At 41.7% G+C, this 22,141-nt stretch overlaps 1 protein-coding gene across 1 annotated transcript in view; it reads left to right on the top strand.

The window, feature by feature from the left end:
* LOC147892295 (protein argonaute 1A-like) overlaps nucleotides 1–14,337 on the top strand; it is an 87,566-nt gene extending 73,229 nt beyond the window's left edge. Inside the window, exons 11-22 of the mRNA XM_087388292.1 lie at nucleotides 10,640–10,762; nucleotides 10,844–11,006; nucleotides 11,107–11,228; nucleotides 11,665–11,802; nucleotides 11,886–12,028; nucleotides 12,161–12,223; nucleotides 12,570–12,633; nucleotides 12,778–12,961; nucleotides 13,090–13,163; nucleotides 13,244–13,338; nucleotides 13,720–13,751; nucleotides 13,886–14,337. Of these exons, the coding sequence (XP_087244418.1) occupies nucleotides 10,640–10,762; nucleotides 10,844–11,006; nucleotides 11,107–11,228; nucleotides 11,665–11,802; nucleotides 11,886–12,028; nucleotides 12,161–12,223; nucleotides 12,570–12,633; nucleotides 12,778–12,961; nucleotides 13,090–13,163; nucleotides 13,244–13,338; nucleotides 13,720–13,751; nucleotides 13,886–14,091 (1,407 nt within the window). The 3' untranslated portion in view covers nucleotides 14,092–14,337. The remainder of the gene's footprint in view (nucleotides 1–10,639; nucleotides 10,763–10,843; nucleotides 11,007–11,106; nucleotides 11,229–11,664; nucleotides 11,803–11,885; nucleotides 12,029–12,160; nucleotides 12,224–12,569; nucleotides 12,634–12,777; nucleotides 12,962–13,089; nucleotides 13,164–13,243; nucleotides 13,339–13,719; nucleotides 13,752–13,885) is intronic.
* The last annotated feature ends 7,804 nt before the right edge of the window (nucleotides 14,338–22,141 follow it).

Here is a 22,141-nt window from a genome sequence, read left to right as displayed (position 1 = left end):
AGGTGCATGGCATTCCTCCAAAATCTTTTTCCTCATCTCCTGGGTGATGCATAGGCAATCATCTTTCATTAGATACCCATCTTTCAGGGAATAGTGACTGGTGGATTGCCCCTCTTGCATTTGCTGTAAAATTTCACCAAAATCTGAATTAGGAGCATATTGCTCCCTCATGCCTTCCAGGTCCTGATGATAAGCAATAGTCACATTATTGACCTGGGGTCTTCGGGACAAGGCATTTGCCACTCTGTTCCGAATTCCTGGGGTATGGACAATCTGAAAATGATACATTGACAGCATGTTTGCCCATTTCATATGCTTCTCGGAAAGCTTGGTCTGAGTCAAAAAGTATCTCAGACTTTGGTGATCTGTCTTAACAGTAAAATCTGCACCCAAAAGATAGTGCTTCCATGTATGGATGGCATGAATTACAGCCAATAACTCTTTCTCATAGATTCCTAGATATCTTTCTGCATCCCGAAGTCTCCTGCTTTCATAGGCTACTACATGACCATTGATGCAATGCAGCCCCAACACATTCTCCACAAGCATCGCAATCAACATCAAAAGATTGATAAAGATCCGGGACTACAAGAATAGGCTCTGTAGTCAACTTCTCCTTGAGTGTATTGAATGCTTTCTTCTGTGATATTGCCCATGTGAAGGCTGCATTTTTCTCAGTAAGGTCATGTAATGGAGCTGCGATATCAGCAAAATGTCTGATAAACCTTCTGTAGTAAGAACACAGGCCTAGGAAACTTCGAACTTCATGCACAGTTTTCAGCTCTGGCCATTCCTGAATGGCACGGATCTTTGCTGGATCCATTTTTATCCCATTCTTGGATATTATATGCCCCAGATAATGGATTTCTTCCAAGAAGAATTCACTTTTCTTGCTGTTTGCGTAGAGCTGATGATTTCTCAGCTCTTGAAACACTATAGCAAGATGTTCCCTGTGCTCTTCTTCTGTCTTAGAAAAGACTAAGATATCATCAAAGAAAGTATCTGTCAAATGCCTGTACTTTCGGAAGATGCGATCCATCATTCTATTGAATGTGGCTGGAGCATTTGTCAACCCAAAAGGCATCACTAAGTATTCATACAACCCGAATGTAGTGCGGCATGCTGTCTTGTGCACATTTTGAGGCTGTATCCTCACTTGGTGATAGCCACTCTTTAAGTCTATCGTTCTGAAAACTGAAGCTCCATTTAACTGATCCAGCACATCATCAATGCGCGGAATAGGGCATCTATTCTTGATGGTCATTTTGTTCAGTGCGCGATAATCGACGCACATACGGAATGAACCATCTTTCTTCTGTACTAGCAGTACAGGGGAACAAAAAGGAGACGAGCTGGGCTGAATCAACCCTTTGGACAGCAAGTCCTGTACCTGAGCCATAATCTCCTCTCTCTGAGTCGCACTGACTCTATAAGGTGGTCTGTTTGGTGGCTCACTACCAGGCATTAACTCTATCTGATGATCTTCTGGTCTCTCTGGGGGTAACTCCGGCGGCAAAGCATCAGAAAAGCAATCTTTAAAGTTTACAAGAAACATAGCTTCTGCTTGAAACAAATGCTGAGCCCTTGGATCTTTTCTGAAATTTTCCATCTCTTGCATACGAGCACGTACCATCTGTTCAAATTCTTGTTGAGTTTGCTGCACACTTCTCTGTCTTGGATGTACATCCCTATCTTGTGAATCCCACTGAATAGGTGATTGATCCATATTCTGAGATCTGCAAATTTTTCTCACACCGTGTAGGTAACTGATGCACAACTACCTTTGCTTTTCCGACAGAAAAATACCTCAACAAGAGGTGTCTTGCATTCACAACTTGTGCCAGTAATTGGGCTATCAGTTCAAAGCATAAACCCACAAAATTGCTAAAGCATCAACAATTGTATTGCCCCTTTTCTGGCTACTGCAAATGACTTCAAAATGCATCTGTTTTTCCCTCTTTTCTCTGCTCAAAGGCATGCATATTCTTTTTCTGCAAATCTCTGCTTTTCTCTGCTTTTTTTTGCTGCTTTTCTGACAGTAAAAGTCTGCTTTCTCTGTTTTTCTCTGTTTTCTCTGCTTTTCTGACAGTAAAAGTCTGACAGGCAAGTGAAATCTGCTAGCAGAAACAGTCTCTGCAACTGTCCTCTCTTACCACATCAGCTACCTGATCTGGATGCCACATGTACTGCCACGTCAGCTGGTGCCTTGCCTGCCACGTCACCTTGGTTGCCACGTTGGCTTCCACATCAGCCTAAGGTTGAACCTTGGCTGAGAAAATACGCGCAGACGACGGAATTCTCCCGAGTTTCGCACATCGCGCCTTCACGTCCGACGAGAAAAGAAAGAAGAAAGCTTCCGTCAGCACTCAACGTAACCAGCGCAACTAATCTCCATTATGAAACTTACGTCGAGCCACGGGCCTGCTCCATATATGCCTTCATGGAAGCCTCGCCAATCGTTGCGCAATATATAACGGGATCACCCACGCAATGAAACCATCTGCTCAACAATTCGCCATAGCATAGCCTCCTCGAGCGCTATCGCCTTCACTAGGGTATGCAAAATGACACAGGAAGCCAAAAATCACTTCGAGCGTTCACGCGATACCCAGCAGCTACTTCGCTCGTTGGCAATTTGATCGCTTCTTTCGCTTTGACTCTCCGTTAGAGGCGTCCTTACGCCGTCATAGGCATGAGGCCCCAGGCCTACTAGCCAGCACCCCTTGTGCCCACGCCATCACCAGCGTATCTTGCCTCGGGTCACCGTACGCTTTGCCTTCATTCACACTTGCGTATAGTCTAGCTTGAGCATACAATCCAGAACTGAACACTTTGCGCTATCTCTGCCCGTTAGCCACTATTGCCTCCTCACTAGATCGTCACAGCCTAGGAAGGCCATGAGCCTTGGCTCTGATACCAATGCAATCCATCTCGCTCTTCTGAGAGACAACAATTATTGTGAACGAAACTTCCTTCATAATAACCAGCAAGTACACTTTCTTTTCTGCGCTCCCTCTCTCTCTCTCTCTCTCTCTCTCTCTCTCTCTCTACAGAGACACTAGGGCCCAGGACAACATGTCGGGCTGGACCCCCCCGAAGGAATTTTATTACTTGAAGAGAAGCTGTTACAAAAGTTTAGCGTAGAGCTATCTGATACCCCCCCTTCAAAACGTGAAAAATCCCCTTTATTACAAGAGCTTCAAGCTCATTTCAAATTGGCAACATGCCACTTGTCTAAAATCTAGACTAAGTCCTATTACATGCCACTAAGGGTCACTCTGGAGTCTTCAAAGCACTTAGTCACACGAACCGCCTCCTAGATGCTTGTTAGGCTCCCGTAGCGCTTAGGAAAAATAACTCTTCCTAGTACCTGCAACAATTAATTAAAGCGTACCACCATGGCACCCATTAATTGTTAGCGCTTTGCATGCAAATAACACACTGTGGACTAATTCTAGTCACGGTGGGCGTCCCCACTGAACACATGTGCACACCTAAACAAATATAAATATATATATTTATTCTCTGGTTGACCGGAGTCAACACTCTTGATTATAATTAAGGAGCTTTGACCAAGGGTCGAGGCGCCTTAATTATAGCCAAGTCTCATCAACCGAAGTTGGCACATCTTGGTTAACCGGGGTTAACCCTCTTGGCGCATGCCAAGTCTTGTTGACCGAAGTCAACACTCTCTGACCGTAGTCAGCTCTGTAGTTCTCTGGTTAACCGCAGTTAACCCTCTTGGTAATAAACCAAGTCTCCTTGACCGAAGTCATGTTTACTTGACTAGAGTCAAGTATCTTTGACCATAGTCAATCCCTTGACCATTAAAAGAACTCTTTGACCATAATTAACACATATAAAACACTTTAATTATGATCAAATAAATGGTCAACTGTACTTTGACTTAGGATATTTACATTGTGGTGACAGGAAAAACCAGCGTTTAGCTGCCAAGAATAAAGGGGAAACTATTCCCATTGTATCTGATGTTACATGTGGTAAAGCAATAAAGTATGCAATTTCCACGTACATGGTTTTTGTAAAAGAAAAAGAGAATGATATGCATGCTGAAATGAATGATGCAGACAAAGATAAATTTCAGTTTCTTGTAAACTTTAAAGATTGTTTTTCATATGCTTTGCTAGGGGAGTTATACCCAGAGAGACCAGAAGATCATCAGATAGAGTTAATGCTTGGTAGTGAGCCACCAAATAGACCACCTTATAGAGTCACTGCTACTCAAAGAGAGGAGATTATGGCTCAAGTGTAGGACTTGCTGTCCGAAGGGTTGATTCAACCCAGCTCGTCTCCTTTTTGCTCACCAATACTTTTAATACGGAAGAAAGATGGTTCTTTTCAAATGTGCATTGATTACCGTGCATTAAATAAGATGACCATCAAAAATAGATTTCCGATACCACGCATAGATGATGTTCTTGACCAACTCAGAGGGGCAACAGTTTTCAGCAGTATTGACTTGAAGAGTGGTTATTATCAAGTCAGAATACAACCACAAGATATGCATAAGACAGCTTTTCGCACTACATTTGGGTTGTATGAATACTTAGTGATGCCCTTTGGGTTGACAAATGCACCAGCCACATTCAATAGAATGATGGATCGCTTCTTCCGAAAGTATAGGCACTTCACGGGTACTTTCTTTGACGATATCCTAGTCTTTTTAAAGACAGAAGAAGAGCACAGGGAACATCTTGCTTTGGTGTTTCAAAACTTCAAAATCATCAGTTTTTTGCCAATAGCAAGAAAAGTGAATTATTTTTGGAAGAGATGAATTATATGGGGCACATAATATCCAAGAATGGGATAGAGATGGATCTAGCAAAGATTCGAGCCATCCAAGAATGGCCAGACCTGAAAACTGTGCACAGAGTCCGTAGTTTTTTGGGACTCTGCTCCTATTATAGAAGATTCATCAAGCATTTTGCTGATATTGCAGCTCCACTACATGACCTTTACTAAGAAAAATGCAGCTTTCACATGGGGAATGTCACAGAAGAAAGCATTCAATACACTCAAGGAGAAGTTGACTACAGAGCCTATCCTTGTAGTCCTGGATATTTATCAGCCTTTTGATGTTGATTGTGATGCCTGTGGAGAGTGTGTTGGGGCTGCATTTCATCAAAATGGACATGTAGTAGCATACGAAAGCTGAAGATTGCGTGATGCTGAGAGATATTTGGGAATCTATGATAAAGAATTGTTGGCCGTAGTTCATGCTGTGAATACATGGAAGCATTATCTTTTGGGTGCAAATTTTACTGTTAAAATAGATCACCAAAGTCTGAGATATTTTCTAACTCGAACAAAACTCTCCGAGAAGCATATGAAATGGGCAAATATGCTGCCAATATATCATTTTCAGATTGTCCATACTCCAAGAGTTTGGAACAGAGTGGTGCCTTGTTTCGAAGACCCCAGGTCAACAATGTGACTATTGCTTATCATCAGACCTAGAAGGCATGAGGGAGCAATATGCTAATGATGCAGATTTTGGTGAGATTTTACAACAAATGCAAGAGGGGCAGTCCACTAGTTACTATTCCTTGAAAGATGGGTATCTAATGAAAGATGACTGCCTATGCATCACCCATGAGATGAGGAAAAAGATTTTTGAAGAATGCCATGCACCTCCGTATGCTTGACATAGAGGAATTACAGCAACAACTCTAGCACTAGAGAGATATTTCTTTTGGGTAGGGATGCGCAAAGATATACATCAGTTTGTTACTGAATACCTTACGTGTCAGAAAGTGAAGTATGATAGACGGAAGGTACCTAGCCTACTTATGCCTCTTCACGTGCCTCAGGCACCGTGGGAAAGTATTACAATGGACTTCATTTTTGATTTGCCAAGATCAAAGTCAGAGAATGATGGGATTTGGACTATCATTGATAGATTCAGCAAGCAAGCTCATTTCATTCCGGTTCGTAAAACCATAAAGGCAGATCATATGGCTAAGCTTTTCATGGCACGGATCTTTAAGTACCATGGTATGCCTAAGCCCATTGTCAGTGATCGTGATCCCAGAATGACCAGTCTATTCTGGAGAGCCTTATTTGATAATATGGGGACGAATCTGAATTTTTCTGCTTCTTTCCATCCCCAGACAGATGATCAAAGTAAAGTAGCAAATTCTTCAACATTGGATATGCTGAAATGCTACGTGGGTGACCAAGGTTCAGGCTGGGAAAAGTACCTACCATTGGTAGAGTTCGCTTACAATAATACAGTACACAGCTCTACAAGGAAAGCCCCCTTTGAGGTCATCTATGGGAAGGTGATTCTGCCACCTATCCTAAGGACGAAATATTTGCAACTGATCAGTTTGTGAGAGACCTCCAGACAGCTTTCAGCCAAGTCCAGACAGCAATTGAAAGGTCTCAAGAGAAGCATAAAAGAGCTGCAGATAAGCATAGGAGACAGTTAGATCTCAAAGAAGGGAAGTGGGTACTTTTGAAGTTCAAGAAAGCTAGGCTCCGCAAATTTAAAGGCAAACAGAAAGTGTATGCAAAGTTATCTCCCAGGTACTATGGCCCTTTCAAGGTTACAGAAAGAATAAATGAGGTTGCATACAGGTTGGCATCGCCAGAGCATTGGAGGATTCACAATGCTTTTCATGTGAGTCTTCTAAAGAAATGCTAGGGGCCAAAACCTACAGTGCCAATATCAGAAGAGAGGATCTACCAGAAGTGGATGAGCTGGAGAAGGTCCTTCAGCCATAGTAGATTGTGTATCATACTGTACGAAAAGGCCCTCAGGGCAAGGAATTCTACAGATACCTTGTAAAATTCAAGAATTATACGGTATTGGATGCCAAGTGGATGGATGAAGACATCTTGTCCGATCATCCACAGCTTTTGGATGTTAACAAGGAAGCTTTTCAATTGAGGTCAACTGAATAGAAGCCGAGGGGATGTCACCACAATGTAAATATCCTAAGTCAAAGTACAGTTGACCATTTATTTGATCATAATTAAAGAATTTTCCATCTAGGTTAATTATGGTCAAAAGAGTTCTTCTATTGGTCAAAGAATTGATTGGTCAAGTAAGCTTGACAGGAAGACTTGGTTTATACCAAGAAGGTTAACTGCGGTTAACCAAGATGTGCCAACTTCGGTTGGAGAGTTGTGCCAACTTCGGTTGGAGAGACTTGACTATATTTAAGGCGCCTCAACCCTTGGTCAAGCCCCTTAATCATGATCAAGAGCATTGACTTCGATTAACCAGAGAATAAATATATTTATATATTTATAATGTGTGCACATGTGTTCAACAGGGACGCGCACCATGCCCCCTTTGAAATTGTGGTAGGACAATGGAAGGTACCTCCCATTCTGCATACGAAAGAGAAGATTTTTAAAGCGGACAGATTTGTGGAGAGCTTGGATGTTGCTTACCAAAAGGTCAAAACAGCCCTCGAGAAAAGCCAAGAGAAGCACAAACGAGTAGTAGATAAGCATCGCTGAGAGCTACTCTTGAAAGAGGGTGATTGGGTGCTACTGCATTTTCAGAAAGCATGACTCAGGAAGATGAAAGGCAAGACCAAAGTGTACACAAAGCTGAAGATGAGGTATTATGGTACTTTTCATATTTTTGAACACATTAATGATGTAGCTTACAGGCTGAAGCTACTTGCCACTTGGACCATACACAATGCCTTTCATGTGAGTTTATTGAAGCCTTTCTAAGACGATGTGCCTTTCATGAGGATCAGCCTAAAGTTGAGGAGTTGGATGAAATCTTGGTTTCGGAATAGATTTTGGCACATATGGAAAGAAAAGTGAGAGGTAGAGTTTCCTGTCGCTACCTAGTGAAGTTTAGGAATTATCCTGCAGTGGATACGAGGTGGATGGAGGAGGATGACCTGGCAAAGTCACCTCAGATTTTACAGCTCTACCTGGACGCGTTTCGGCTTGCACCCACTATGGTATAGGCTCCTACAGGTTCAGCAAAGCAGAGATCTGGAGCATTGCCTAGTGCTCGAGAGGAGGGTAGCACCTCTCCTTAATTCAGACTGCTCATGTATCTGGAGATCGCTCGGTGGCATCAATTGTCTCACCCGAAATGCTACTTGTTGCTGACATTATTTCTGCCGTGAGGTCTTCATGATGGGTGTTTGCGACACTCGCCACAGAGGATGCATTGATGTACGGATGGACTCTCGAGCTCTCCTAGCCCATATTATCATTGTAGGTTGTATCTTACCGCCGCTGATGTATATTCTGGTATGGGCTATTTCTACCTATTTACTTTAGTTTCATTGTAATATTTTCTCCAACAACCTGGGTAGTTTGCTGTTTTAAGAGGAGGGTATGTCACAGGGACGTGAAAAGTGATGTAAAGTATCTTTGTAACTCAACCTACGCTTAACCCGGGGTTAACCATGGTTAAGTGTAGTAATGGTTTGGTTGTGAGGGACTGGCAAGAGGAAGTGCACACTTCTAGAAGTTCCTAGGGCAAAGTCTAGGTGTGCCACTAGGTCCTAGAAAGAGGGGTCTAAAAGTTGGTCCCAAGGATAACCAACGTTGTCCTTGGTATGGTGGCTAGGACTTTAATGAAGGGCCGAGTGGCATGCATGCAAATGCATGTGCTCCCCTCCACGTACCATCTCTCTCCCTCACTCTCTTGGAAGCATCCTCCATGCTTGGGAGAAGGAGAAGACTCTGCTGGACGTTTTCAGTTATTCTTGTGTAGTTTTTGAGCTATTTCAGCTGTTTCAAGCCTGTTTTCAGCTATTTTAAGCTTGTTTCAGCTGTTCCAGGTTGTATAAATTCTGCACAGACGTGTACGGCTGCCTCCTGCCCAAGGTTGTCTTTTGTTGTTTTGGACCTTTCTGCACGTGTTTCTGGCTGCGTGGTGGCTTCTTGAGCTGTTCTAGACTAGTGCAGGACGCAGGAGGAGCTTTTCCTATTGCTTCTGGCATGCTCCTTCTCAAGCAGCGCAGATCTCAAGGCAGTCATCTTGGGGCAGATTTGTGGGCCATCTTCCCTCTACAGCTCTTTCTTGTTCACCCTCCGCTCTCTACCTTCATTTTTCTCTTATCCTGATTGCTGGAAGACACCTGCACCCTGCGGGGAGCCTGGACAGAGGATAGGTGCGAGGAAGGAGCTCGCCCCTTTGCCACAAACAGCGGGGGTTGGATCAAGGTTCTGTCTTTCATTGTTCTTTCTTGCTTTGGAGCTTTTTGCAGTGCATGTGTGTTGTTTGCAGTCGTGTCACAGGTTTTAACAAGCACCCAGAGGCAAGGGTGTTCTTGTGGTAGGCCTAAGGACAGTGTGGATGCATGTGATAGCCTTGAGGCTGCCTTGAGCTCAGTTTGCCAGTGGTTTGGATGCCTGAATGCCTCTCAGTTGGGTCAAATCAGAAGTGAATGCCTGAGTATGCCTTGCCAGAGGGAATTCTAGTGGTGCACTTGGATTAGATGCCTTGAAGAGAGGTAGAGGATTTGCAGAGAGGAACAGTGCGGGGTTGAACCCCTGTTGTACAGCATTTCCATTCAGAAGCATGAAATAAATACCATAAGGGGCGCCAAGGCATTTGGGGCCAGTGGGTGCACTGTGTACTATTTTCATTGAGCAGGGGCATTCTAGCCTCACCTTTGTTGTTGTTGAAGTTTGTTTCTAAGTTGTGCTAAGTTATTGAAGTGACTAAGGCTTGCATTGTGGCCATTTATGAAGTTTATGACTGAGAAGAAGAAGATCACTGCCCTTTTGTTTATTGAAGGCCAGTTTCAGCAGCTAGCACAAAACGTGCAGTTTTATTAGTCGTTGAAGGGATTTAAAAATATGTTTTGCAAGTTAATGTGTTTTTTCATTGTGCTTTGTTAAGATGTTTTCTTGACATTATTTATCTTTACATCCTCTACTGTTGTAACTTCACTGGTATTGTTCTAGGGTTCACCTTATGTGAGGCTCTTTTTGAAAGGTTAGGCCACTTTAAGTTGTCTATCCCTTATACTGGGGGAACAAAAACGTAAGAGTGAGATTCTAGTGGTCAAATCCCTTAGAGTGACAGTGCCTTCAGTCAGGAAGCCTCCTTAAATAGCTCTTTGGCCTCATGATACATTAATGACCTTGGACAAGGCCCAGAACAACAGATCTACACACTTGCCGGTGGTCTGTAAAGTACAAAGTACAAAAATGTTATAGCCAAAAAAGTTTTGTTGTATGTATTGCAAAATGGAGTCAAAACAGTGGAGCAGCGAAAAGACTCAAAAACTTGTAGCACAGAGCCTGCTGTGAGAACTTTTTTGGGGTTTCTGTATTGAGTAAGTGCCAAAGCAGGAATGTCTAATATGAAAAAGGTATGAAGATTTAGTATTTTATTCAAGGTGGCACAGCATGAAGACAGCCAGTCAAAAGAGATGTAGGAGCCAGCTCCAGGAAAATGTTTCACTTCCAAAAAATACCCCTTCTGTAGTTGGCACTTGTAGCATCCCTGGTTGATGAGTCGTTCCCTGTGTGCTTAGTGATCAGCCGTCTTTTAGGACTAGATTCTACTTAGGTGAGTCATAATTGTCATGTCTGCTTCTTAAGCATGTAAAAAAGCTTGCAGCCTATACAGCGTGAGGTTCTGTGCCACAGACAAACCTGGACGTATAATGTTATATTGCAGGTCATGCTTAAGGGCTGCAGAATCAAAAGCTGGTCTGCCATCAACTTTGCTCATAATTTGTCAGATAATGATGTAAACAAGTTCTGCAGAACACTCCCGCGGGAATGTGATACATATGGTTTGGTAAGTGCTCTTTCTTCAGTAAACCCTGTTTTTGTAAACACGATATGCAAATTTGCTGTTAAAGGAAGACCTTTTCTGCAGGAAATGAATCCAGACATGGCAGTTCCCTGGATTCGTCCTGAAAGGCATAGCAGTATAGAAAATGTTATCAAGTTTCTCTACCAGAGGTGCTTGGAGAGTACAGGGGAGGAATTACAGTTTCTTCTGTGTATAATGCCACAGAATGACAACAAATCCATATATGGTGTGTATTTTGATATTAAAAACATTGGCCTTCGCTTCTCTTAAAGGTATTCTTGCATATATGTCGTTTACTAATCGCTCCATGGTTATTGTTTTTGCAGCTTCTGTGAAGCGAGTTTGTGAGATAGAATTAGGCTTGGTAACACAGTGTTGCCTATCTGACCATATTAAAGCTTGTCGTCCACAGTATCTTGCAAACCTACTTTTGAAAGTTAATGTGAAGGTCACATTCTCAACTCGTCCTATTGCTAGGATTAGGATCTCCTTGCTTTGATGCTTGCCCTTAGCTTCCTGCAAGATGATGAATGTTCAACAAAATTCTCCTGCTAGGCCACCTGTTGTAAGACCTCACACTGATGTTGCCTGCTAGTAAGCTTGAAACACCTTGACGAACCTGATAGCTGAGTATTTGGCCTATTTCAATTCTACCCATTTGTTTTCTTCCTCCCCTCTTGTTTTTGTTCAACACAGAAAAGTCAGAATTGTACAACTTGGACAAGGACTAGCACAGATTGATCAGCCTTGGACTTTCTAATTGTAATGAAATATGACTACATGCGCTAGCAATATGACAGAATAATCCTACTACATTGTTTTCTCCCTTTTTGGTCTTCTACATGTTATTCTTCACCTTCTGATATTATATCTAATGATGACAGCTTGGTGGTTGTAATGCACTGCTACTTGACGAGAAAAACAGAAGGTTACCTCTTATATCTGGGGTTCCTTCTATAATTTTTGGAGCTGATGTGTCTCACCCAAAAGTTGGTGATGATTATAGTCCTTCTATTTGCGCTGTAAGCAACATGGATACATTGCTATTGAATAGTTTTCATGTTATGTGGGAGTGTCAGATTCTAAATTTTTCCTATTTGAATAGGTTACAGCCAGTATGGATTGGCCTTTTTTTTCTCAATATGAAACAATTGTACAAAGTCAAAGGCAGCGTGGAGAGATTTTGGAAGAGTTATTCTGGGAAAGGGAAGATGAGCAGGGTAGGAAGCAAACTGGTGGCATGGTTAAGTAAGTCAAATGTATCATCCAAGCTATCACTTCTTTACTATTAGTGCATGAAGTCTGCATAACATTTAACATACTGGTATATAAGTTTTCTGAAGTTTACAGTTTTACTTATCTTTGTCTTTTGACTTCCAGGGATCTACTTCGTTCATTTGAGGAGAGAAGTGGACAGAAGCCAGAGCGAATTATTTTCTACAGGTTCACAGGCTCCACATGGCAGTAGACACTCCTTTATGATTTTGAGCGCTATAGATTCATCTTTTGTCGGATCAAAGCAATTCTTTGTCTTCTTCTTTAAATGTCCCCTTAACTGCCAGCATTGCACAAGGAATTTTAGGGTGTAAGTATGTTTTGAAGTCTAATGGAGGTCTGGTTGACCACAATCAGAGTCCAGACAGTGGACAGTCCTAAGCTGTTTTCTAATCTTAATTTAAAAATCCAAACTTTGGATGATGCAATTACTAATTTTTTCATTTTAGGGTTCAACGAGCCAATATAGGAGTCCAATACGTTTTCATTAAAGTCTTCCTGCTGTCTTTTGCAGAGATGGTGTGAGCGAGGGGCAATTTGAGGCAGTTCTGAACAATGAAATGGAGGCAGTGAAAAAGGTCGTCACTGTGTTCTTTGTTCCTGTGCTGAGCTGCTCCGTTAAGAAAATGCAGTAGCGGTGTAAACATTTACGCACTTATATTGTGATATTTTGCTAGAGCACAGGAGGAGGTGAGATTCTGCTGCTCATATTTTTGTTGCAGGCTTGTGAATCTTTAGGTTGGGGCAACCAAACCCAGGATGGAAGAGGTGAAGTGCCACAACAGAAAAGACTTCGAGGAGAATCAGGTCCCAAAATTACATTTATTGTGGTCCAGAAACAACATCACACACGGTTTTTTCCAAAAGACCGAAAACGTGCATCAAACAATGGGAACATACTTTCTGGTAATTTGGGAGCTCATAGTCACCAGCAAGTATTAGACACATACATATTATTTTGTTTTTACTGGAACCTATCATAGGCGTACGAATGGTTAAGTGGCAACAGACTTAACATGGTTGGATCTTGGCAGGTACGGTGGTAGATTCTGTGATATGCCATCCAAATCATTTTGATTTCTTCCTCTGCAGCCATCATGGCTTAAAGGTGAGCTGTGGGTCTAATCGGTAGTTTTCTGAAGTAGAAGCTCTGATCGTATGTACAACCTGCTAATATTGTTCCTGCAGGGAACGAGTCGCCCTGCACATTACTATGTTCTCAAGGATGAAAACAACTTTGGCGTGGATGAAATCCAAAGTCTTACCAATGATCTTTGTTTTACGTAAGTACCAGAAGTTTTTTAGAAGGCTTTTTCTTGTACTTGCATTGCCTCCTTTTATCCAAGACAGAGAAGGGAAAGCACCATTCCGGAGTATGCTTTGTTTGCTTCATGTCATGGCTTTGTTTGAAATTTGCTCTGAAGAAACAAATGTGCAGCAAGTCAAACTGTTCAATTTCTTGTCTCTCTTAAATCCTCTGCATGCGTCTCTCATATACAAGGAAATCATAGAAGTTACAGTGAGTCACTGTCTTCACGTTCTGCATTACCAGATAATTTTAGTATATTCTTTAATTGCATTTGCAAGGAGCATACAAAGGTTCCATTGCAGATTATATATTTATTTCAAAGGGATTTTAAGGGTTGGACTTGCTGTGTGTCTAGATATGTGCGATGCACTCGAGCCGTATCAGTTGGTTAGTATTGTAAATAGTTTTTTGAATCTTTTTGCCTATATTAGTTCTTGGCAATCACACTTGATGCATTCCATGTTACTTTTCTTCCTACAATGCTGATAGAAAGCGTGTTCGGGTTTTTTTTCCTGTTGCAGTCCCCCCTTGTCATTATGCTCACCTTGCTGCCAAGCGAGCGTGTGTGTGGCTTGGGTCAGATGGATCAGACTATGGTTCACATCCTGAACGAGCAAGCACTGTTGGTAGCGGTGGAAGCAGGTCAACCTATTCTCGAATTGGGTCACAGTTTCGTCCTTTACCCCCCCTACATGATAGGATCAGGGGATCCATGTTCTATATATAACCCTTCTGAAATGGCAGTGACATTCACCTCTTAATTTTGATATGGAGCTTAAGATTCCGTGAATATGCAACACGGGTGTTTTTCTGTACGCTTAGTATATTGGGTCTTCAAATTGTATCTATGTGAGTTTTCTGGATGAAGTGCGCACATAGACATGGGATAAGTGTAACTGAAAGATTAGGAGTCGTTGTGAAAGATTAGAAGTCGTTGAGGCATATGGATAGATTATTAAAAGGAGAGACGGTAACCTTTCACCAAGACTTGTTGTTAGACTGCTCATTCACCTATGATCCACCAACCTTCACAAAGAGAGAGAGAGAGAGAGAGTGAGAGAGGGAGAGGCTACGCTTGAGGGTGGGTGCATGCAGCTTGTCTATTTGTTTGTGTATATGAGTTATAAACAATCATCCTTATCTTATTTGATTGAAGGCGTGATTGATTTATTGCTTGAAGTCTTTTTGTAGTTGCATGAAGATTGGTGGTCTTTTACATGTAAAATTCAAACGTCCGCTAAGCAAGTTTTATTTCACGTTCATTTTGCGTGTTGATCTCCAAATTAGATCGACGCAAATTGGAGTACAATATATCAAATCACCTAAGACTTATCTTTTTGCAATTAAACAATTTAAAAGTGTACTCACATCCTCATATTTTCTTCCGCAAATATTTGATGACATAATCACTTTCATTGACTTTCCACAATTTCACTTAAAAAATATTTTATAAGTTCAATATTGTGCATGTCTCTAGAGAAACAAACTTGGCGGAGTTTCCTAGAGGGATGGTTCCCCTCACCCCCACTCCATTGACTCTCAAGTCTGGCAAGGGTGTCCTTTATCACCTACCATGTTTGGCCTCTACATTAACGAGCTCAAGACAGTGATGCAGACACAAAGGGGGGGTAGATGCTCTCTTGCTGGCACTCTAAATCCAAATATTGTTGTATGCAGATGACGTGGCACTTTTGGCTTTCTCAGCAAAGGGGCTCCAGAAACACCTTGACTCACTATAATTTTTTTGTGAGTCTCATGATTTAAAGGTCAACCTTGGTAAAATCAAGATTATGATCAATACATTGATCTGTCATGGAGCAGTTCACGTTTGATGGGTTACCTGCTGAGATAGTTTCATCATACACATATCTTGGGGTTTTCTTCTTCGGACCCATCTTCACTATGAGACGTGCAATGCAGGCCCGCTTGGGCAAGGCATACGCTTCATTGGCTAGACTAGAGGGGCAGTGTTTTCGCTCGCATTTCAGGATCCACGGACCAAGTGGTTGCTTTTTTGACTTTTTGGTCCCCCAGCGGGGATGTATGATAGCCCTTGCTGGGGCCAAACTTGTCAGATATAGAGTGGGCTCGTGTGGAGCAGCTACAGGTTCGCATGCTATTGCGGATGATTTGCGGTAAGCTGTCCGTTCCTCACTAGATCATTCAAGCTAAGTTTGGTTCCTCCCCATTACATCTAGATGTTGCATTTTAGGTCATCACGTATTTGTACCAAGTTATGGAGTACGAGGATTACACTTTTCAGCACAACAGACTACCTTGGCTAGCATTGTCCTCCCCTATGGCACTTTCAGCAGGGGGAGACGAGAGATGCTGATATGCACGCACAAAGAGATGGTTTGAGCGACTAGGGCTCCACATGGATAGACTCCCTCCCTTCCAGTACAGTACGGGCGCTCCGTTTTCTCCCCTCCTATCACATGAGGTCAACTAGGTAATCCGTGAGGATCTCTTACAACTACACATATTCTAGACATGGTTGGGACTGAGCGAACTCCCAGTGAAGCTCAACTTCTACAGAGATCACATCTTGCACATCACATAGAAGGATTTTATTGACCCACCAGGATACACGTAGATCCACTTACCCCACTCACTGAGGATCTCTATTAGGAAGTTCCGGGTCTCTTCACATAGACTTCGAATCGAGAGCGACTGAGCAAAAAGCCTACCCAAGGAGAGGCGCATATGCACATTATGTGACATGCATGAGGTTGAGATGGAGGAGCAGTTCATCTTCAAGTGCCTTATTTACTATGAGATCCGAGGGTGTTTCTACTGTCTCTTTAGAGATAGCTTTAGGGTTTTGTCCCGATTTCTCTCCTACCCAGACCAGAGATGTTTAGTGGGCTTCATCCATGAGGTAGTTAGGCACCGTGAGAGGATACTTTGATCACGAAGATAGGAGCAGACTTCTTCCTTGGTAGATCTCTCTTAGAGCTCTATTACGGAGTTCTTCTTGCTAGATCACGTGGATCCCCATGAGAGGAGGCGTCCACAAGATCTTAGAGATTTAGATCCAAGACATTTTTACCACTCATAGACAAGTGCCAGGTTTTGGTTTCTGAGTTCCAGCTCTTGCTCTTGGCTTGCTCCAAATATCAAATATCACATGATCTGATATGATATGATATGCTTTGTACTTGACTTTTCTTGAGCTACTAAGCTCTCTTTATTTCAACATAGTACTCAGCAAGGGCCTTTGTGTGCCCTTTGCTCCAGCCCTTTGTGGCTTGTATGGGTTTTCCCCTTTTGGTGTCACTTTGTCCCATAGGCCCACGAGGCCTCTCGTGGACGTCTTTCTCTCTCTCTCTCTCTCTATACACACACACACACACACACACACACATAAAACTTCCTAATCTACCCCATCCCTAAATTTACATTTGCTCTATCTCCCCAATCTAGTCCCCCCCCCTCTCTCTCTCTCTCTCTATATATATATATAACTTCCTAATCTACCCCCTCCCTAGATTTACATTTGCTCTATCTCCCCAATCTAGCCCTGCCCCCGTCCCTCCCTCCCCCCCCCCCCGCTCTCTCTCTCTCTCTCTCTCTCTCTCTCCCCTCTCGATTTACAAGTGCATAGCCTAGATAGCTCTATCTCCCTAATTTACTACATTCGTTCTATCTCCATAATATACTACCCCCCCCCTCTTTCTCTCTCTCTACACACACACGCATGCGCGTGCACACTCATGCACACACACACACACACACACACATGGGGATTAAAGGCCACTGTGCCTTAACCCCGGTTATGTACACAATACTCTATATATATATATATATGTGAATGACATAAAAGATAAGGTGGTTCATCACCCACAAATCTGTGTGTTCCTCTCTGGCTCTCACTCTCTCTTGTTTTTTGCTTCTGTTGTGAACTCACAACTGGTATCAGAGCACCACGGCATCAGGTCTGTGGTGTGTGCATGGAAGAGGAGCTTCGAATCGAGGCGCTTCTTGAGGTATATGGGGCTGCCATAACAACACGACGGAGATTGAGCTTGGATCGGCCATCGGAGAGCAGAGATCGAGCCTTGGAGCAAGGAGGAGCTTGTCTGGTGTGTGAATCCCCTCTTATCCACAAGAGAGAGAACCATTCTTGGATCTATGAGCTGTCTTTGAGGTGAAGAAGCTTCTCTGCAAAAGTCACCAAAAATGGCAGCTTGACAACTATTTACTGTTTTCATTGTAACTTTTGCATTCGATATCGGATTTGGGTGTTCTAGTGCTCTCGAGTAGAACACATCAAGCTCTATACACCTAGGTAGAACACATCAAGCTGTCTTTGAGATGAAGAATCTTCTCCGCAGAAGTCGTCAAAAATGGCAGCTTGACAGTCCACCGTTTTCATCATAACTATTGCATTCGATATCGAATTTGGGTGTTCTACTGCTCTCGGGTAGAACACATCAAGCTCTACACACCTAGGTAATTATAGTCTACATTTTATGATGTTTATAGGTCTTTGTTTCGTGCACAACAGAGTTGATCTATTTTGGGACAGCAACTCCAAATTTGTTAGAGCTTGAGTTTGAAGCAACCATTCGCAGGTTTGTTAGTTTCCGTGGACTCAAGAGGTCCTAAACCTCTATGTTGCTCATCATTTGCATTCCGGTGGTGTTTACAAATAGATCTGTTTGCTAAAACATTGTTTGGTCCATGTGTTGGACTTTGTGATTGTTGGGACCACGGTTCCTAAAACCATCCCTTCCATCGTGTTTAGGAGGCACAAAAACCCCTATTTGTCAATTCTTGTGTGATACCGTGGAGAAGTTTTGTCTTTTTTCTCTGTGTCCAAAAATCATTCAAAGGTACAATTTCAAGTCAATTGCAAGGATTGACTTGCTTTACTCCCTCACGGGATAAGATTTTGGAGTTGCAACAAAAAGGAGAAATGTGCAGATTGCATCAATGAGTCTGGATATGCAGTAACGTTCATGTTTTGAGGCATATGATGATTTATTTTGCAACATCGGTCATTGCTATGAGACTGTGACTTTGGGCATACCTTCCGCAAATCACTCTAGTTGCAGTTTGAGCCATGTGCGCTCATTCGTGGTTTGAATTGGGTCGCAGTGGATGCTTTACAGGTCATTTGGATGCATTGTGGTCCTTGTTGGATGTGTTGATAGGATCAAATTGCCTTGTGAGATGCTATTTTGATGGACGCTTTGCACATGGATGCTATTTTATGCTGAGGGATAAATTTAACACATTGCAATTGATGTGCTGATACTGTTATGCTCTCTTGGATGAGATATTGCTGATGATTATGCCCATGGATGGTGTTTATGCTTGAGGCATTTGGCACTTATCTACATTTGGCATTTTCTTTTAGGCTAGATTTGCTCACATGGATGCATAGTATAGGCATATGTGTCAATTGCGTTTTGATGCTTTGAGCTTTGACTTTTGGCGATATTGCACTATATTGTGGCATACACATTTGGGTGCAGCTGGTATTTGATGTGATTCTTTTTTGCAGGCACTAGCATTTGGAATTTTTCTTTATTTGCATCCTCTTCCATGTTTGAAAAGGAGTTTTTTCACATAAAAAAGTTTGATGGAACAAACTTTTCTATGTGGAAAGAACAGATAAGGGATGTGCTTGAAAAGAAGCAGATTAAACCCTTGGAAGGGATTACGGGGCTAAGCCTACAGCTATGTCCGAGGATGATTGGAATGAGTTGGATGCATTAGCAAAGTCTACTATTAGACTTCATCTTGCAGAGTCTGTTTATTTCATAGTAGTAAATGAGAAGAATACTACGGAAGATTTGTGGAAGGAATTATGTGCCACTTATGAGAAGGAACCTACCTCTAATAAAGTTTACCTCAAGAAGAGGTTGTTTCTCCTACTGTAAATGAAGAAAGGGGTCTCCATTGCGTCTCATTTGAATGAATTCAATATTATTTTCAGCCAGCTTTAGGCTCAGAAGTTGAATTTTGATGCGGAGACTGAGGCAATATTCCTCTTGTGTTCATTGCCATCCTCATGGGATACCTTATGTACAGCTGTCAGCAACTCTGCACCTAGTGGAGTACTGAAGTTTGATGATGTTGTGGATAGCTTGTTGGTCGAGGAGATAAGATAGAAGTCTATGGATGGTAACAAGTAGGATGCAGCCTTAAATGTGCAAAGGAGCAAATCACAGTTCAAGGGGAAGTCTCATAGCAAATCCAAGGCACGGAACATTGAGTGTTACCATTGTGGCAAGAAGGGCCACATGAAAAAGGATTGCTACAAACTGAAAAGAGAAAAAGGATAAGAAAAAGAATTTGAACTGGGGTGCAAATAAGAAGAAAGAGAGTCCAAGGGAGGACAAATGAAAAGTGAAGACCGAGGAGATTAATGCAGTCATCACTAATGATTGTGACAATGGTATTCTCTTCATGTCTAGTCTACCTATAGAGTTGCTTACCAGTTTTGATGATGTGTATTCCTAGGATTGGATTTTGGATTCTGGTGCTTCATTCCATGTTACTCCCATAGGGAATGGTTCTCCACTCATGACACTGGAAAGACAAGTTGTGTGCATCTTGGAAATAACTATGCATTTGACAGTGGGAGAAGGTGACATAAAGTTTTCTTTTGCAAATGGATCCACATTTGTTTTGAAAAATGTGAGACATGTGCCTAAGATGACCAAGAGTCTCATTTCAGTGAGTCAGCTAGATGATGCTATGACATCCTAATATGATCTTCAATGCGCATCCACATTGTGGTGCATCGTGTTTGAAAATCTTGTAATATGTTTTAAAACTACATGCTTAACGGCGTGGATGTTGAACAAAATTCATGACTGGGTATGTCGTAATGCAATTTAAAAGTAGCAAAACCTCTTGACACAAAGAAAACCTTAAAGTACAAGCATCTTTCGAAGTCCAATATTGTGTGTGTACTCGATGCCAAAAATTCTTTTGCACTTAGGATAGCATTCGCACAAATTCCAATGCAAAAGTTATGGACATCCATTCCAAGGTATATTAACCATATTGAGCTATGGTTATGAACGCTTGTGAAGATGGTGCAGTGTGTGCATAAATAAAATGACCATTTGTTATGAATAATGTGCATATCTATAAAGTCACTCCACCACCATGAAGAAACTAAACCAAGTTGGTTATCTACATATCAGTGCCCAAAAAGATTACGTAAAAGAAAAGAAATATAGTAGATTACATAAAAGACAAGAAATATAATAGGGATGCTTGCACATGAGTTTGATGCCCTACAAAGTCCCATTAAGAAAGACATTAAAATTTTCATTAATGAATAAACTCAAAAAGTATTGTATATTTAAATTCTTGATAAACTCTCAAAGAAATTTTTTAGAAGTTTAAATGTAAATAACTGCTGACCATCTCTCTCCGATTTTCGTCAAGACATAGGATGATAAAAACCACCTATCTCTTCAAGAGATCCTAGGGATCTAACTCTTGGAGTGGTCCATCTAGCTCCTGTGCCTTATGAGCACAGGGGCCAAGTACTAGCCCACAAGCCAGGGCACTTGAGTGTTGGGCTAGAAAGGGTGAATATTATTGCCTATTTAAAATTGTAAAAATATTAAATAATAAAAAATAGTATAAATTATTTCTTAAAATTTTCAAAAATCCCAAAAACCAAATCTACTGCTTAAAAACTAAATTTTATTTTAATTTTTTCTTGCTCAAAAATAAAATTTTATTTAAACTTTGGAATATTAAATAAAAATGAGATAAAATTAATGATTCCATGGAGATGGAGATGTGGCTCTTGGAGTGTTTGCATCTCTTGTGAGAGCACAGGGGCCTAGTGCTACCCCGCAAGCCACACTCGAGTGTGAGGCTAACAATTTGAAAATAAAGTGTTAAAGTTTTTAAGAAAAAGTAAAGAAAGAAATAAAATGAAAAGCCATTATGAGAAAGTAGATTATCAACAACTCTCTATGATCTAATTTACAATTTCAAAAGTGTGAGAATTGCACAAATTTAGTATCGTGTAAGATGAGTACATCACAACTAGTCATAGAACAATTCACGGCCCATAGATAAAGGAAAGGCAAAAAAAACTGAGACATCTGAATACATGTTAGGCCTTGAGACAAACATGTTGAAGACTCTCCATTGTCTAGACAAAGAGGAAGAGGTAGAGAACATGGCGAGAAGAACATCCTTCAGGAACCAGCAAACATCACAAAGACCCCAATGGAACTCTCTATAGAATATGCAAAAGCACTTGAGAGAAAATTGCCCCAACCCCTAGAAGTGATTCCAATAAAGGTAATTCATAAGCCTTAAAAAAACCAGTACACACCACATCTGTTGTGAAGGAAGATGTAATTGACTTGTCATCTCCAATGAAGATAACACAACACATGAAGGATCCATTGCCCCCATAGCCAATTGTTAAGCTAGGTAAGATAGCTGCATGTTCACCAAGGATTATCTCAAAATGAGTCATTGCACATAGATCAACAATCAACAAAAGGCATGCATAAAGATAGCAACCATCATCAGACAAGCTGCACAAGAAAAGGTCATGCAATCATCAAAAGTAGCCAAAATCGGACACTAAGATTTCTATTATAGGATGAATTGCATCACGGAAGAAGAAGCAAGCAAGCTTTGGACCAAGTTGATAGAATGCACCCAAATTCAGTGAAGTGGACATAGAAAACATATCAGTGCATTGAAAACGAGAAAGCATGGGGGCCACGCTTTGGTTTAAGTCTAGGTCAAATATTGCAACCCAAGGCACATTTTAGTTA

The sequence above is a fragment of the Dipteris shenzhenensis genome, chromosome 17 (genome assembly GCF_047967505.1).
Source record: "Dipteris shenzhenensis isolate YYH24624 ecotype China chromosome 17, Dip_SZ_1.0, whole genome shotgun sequence".
NCBI lineage: Eukaryota > Viridiplantae > Streptophyta > Polypodiopsida > Gleicheniales > Dipteridaceae > Dipteris > Dipteris shenzhenensis.
The sequence above is the reverse complement of the archived record's forward strand: the minus strand, read 5'-3'. Positions and strand labels throughout refer to the sequence as shown.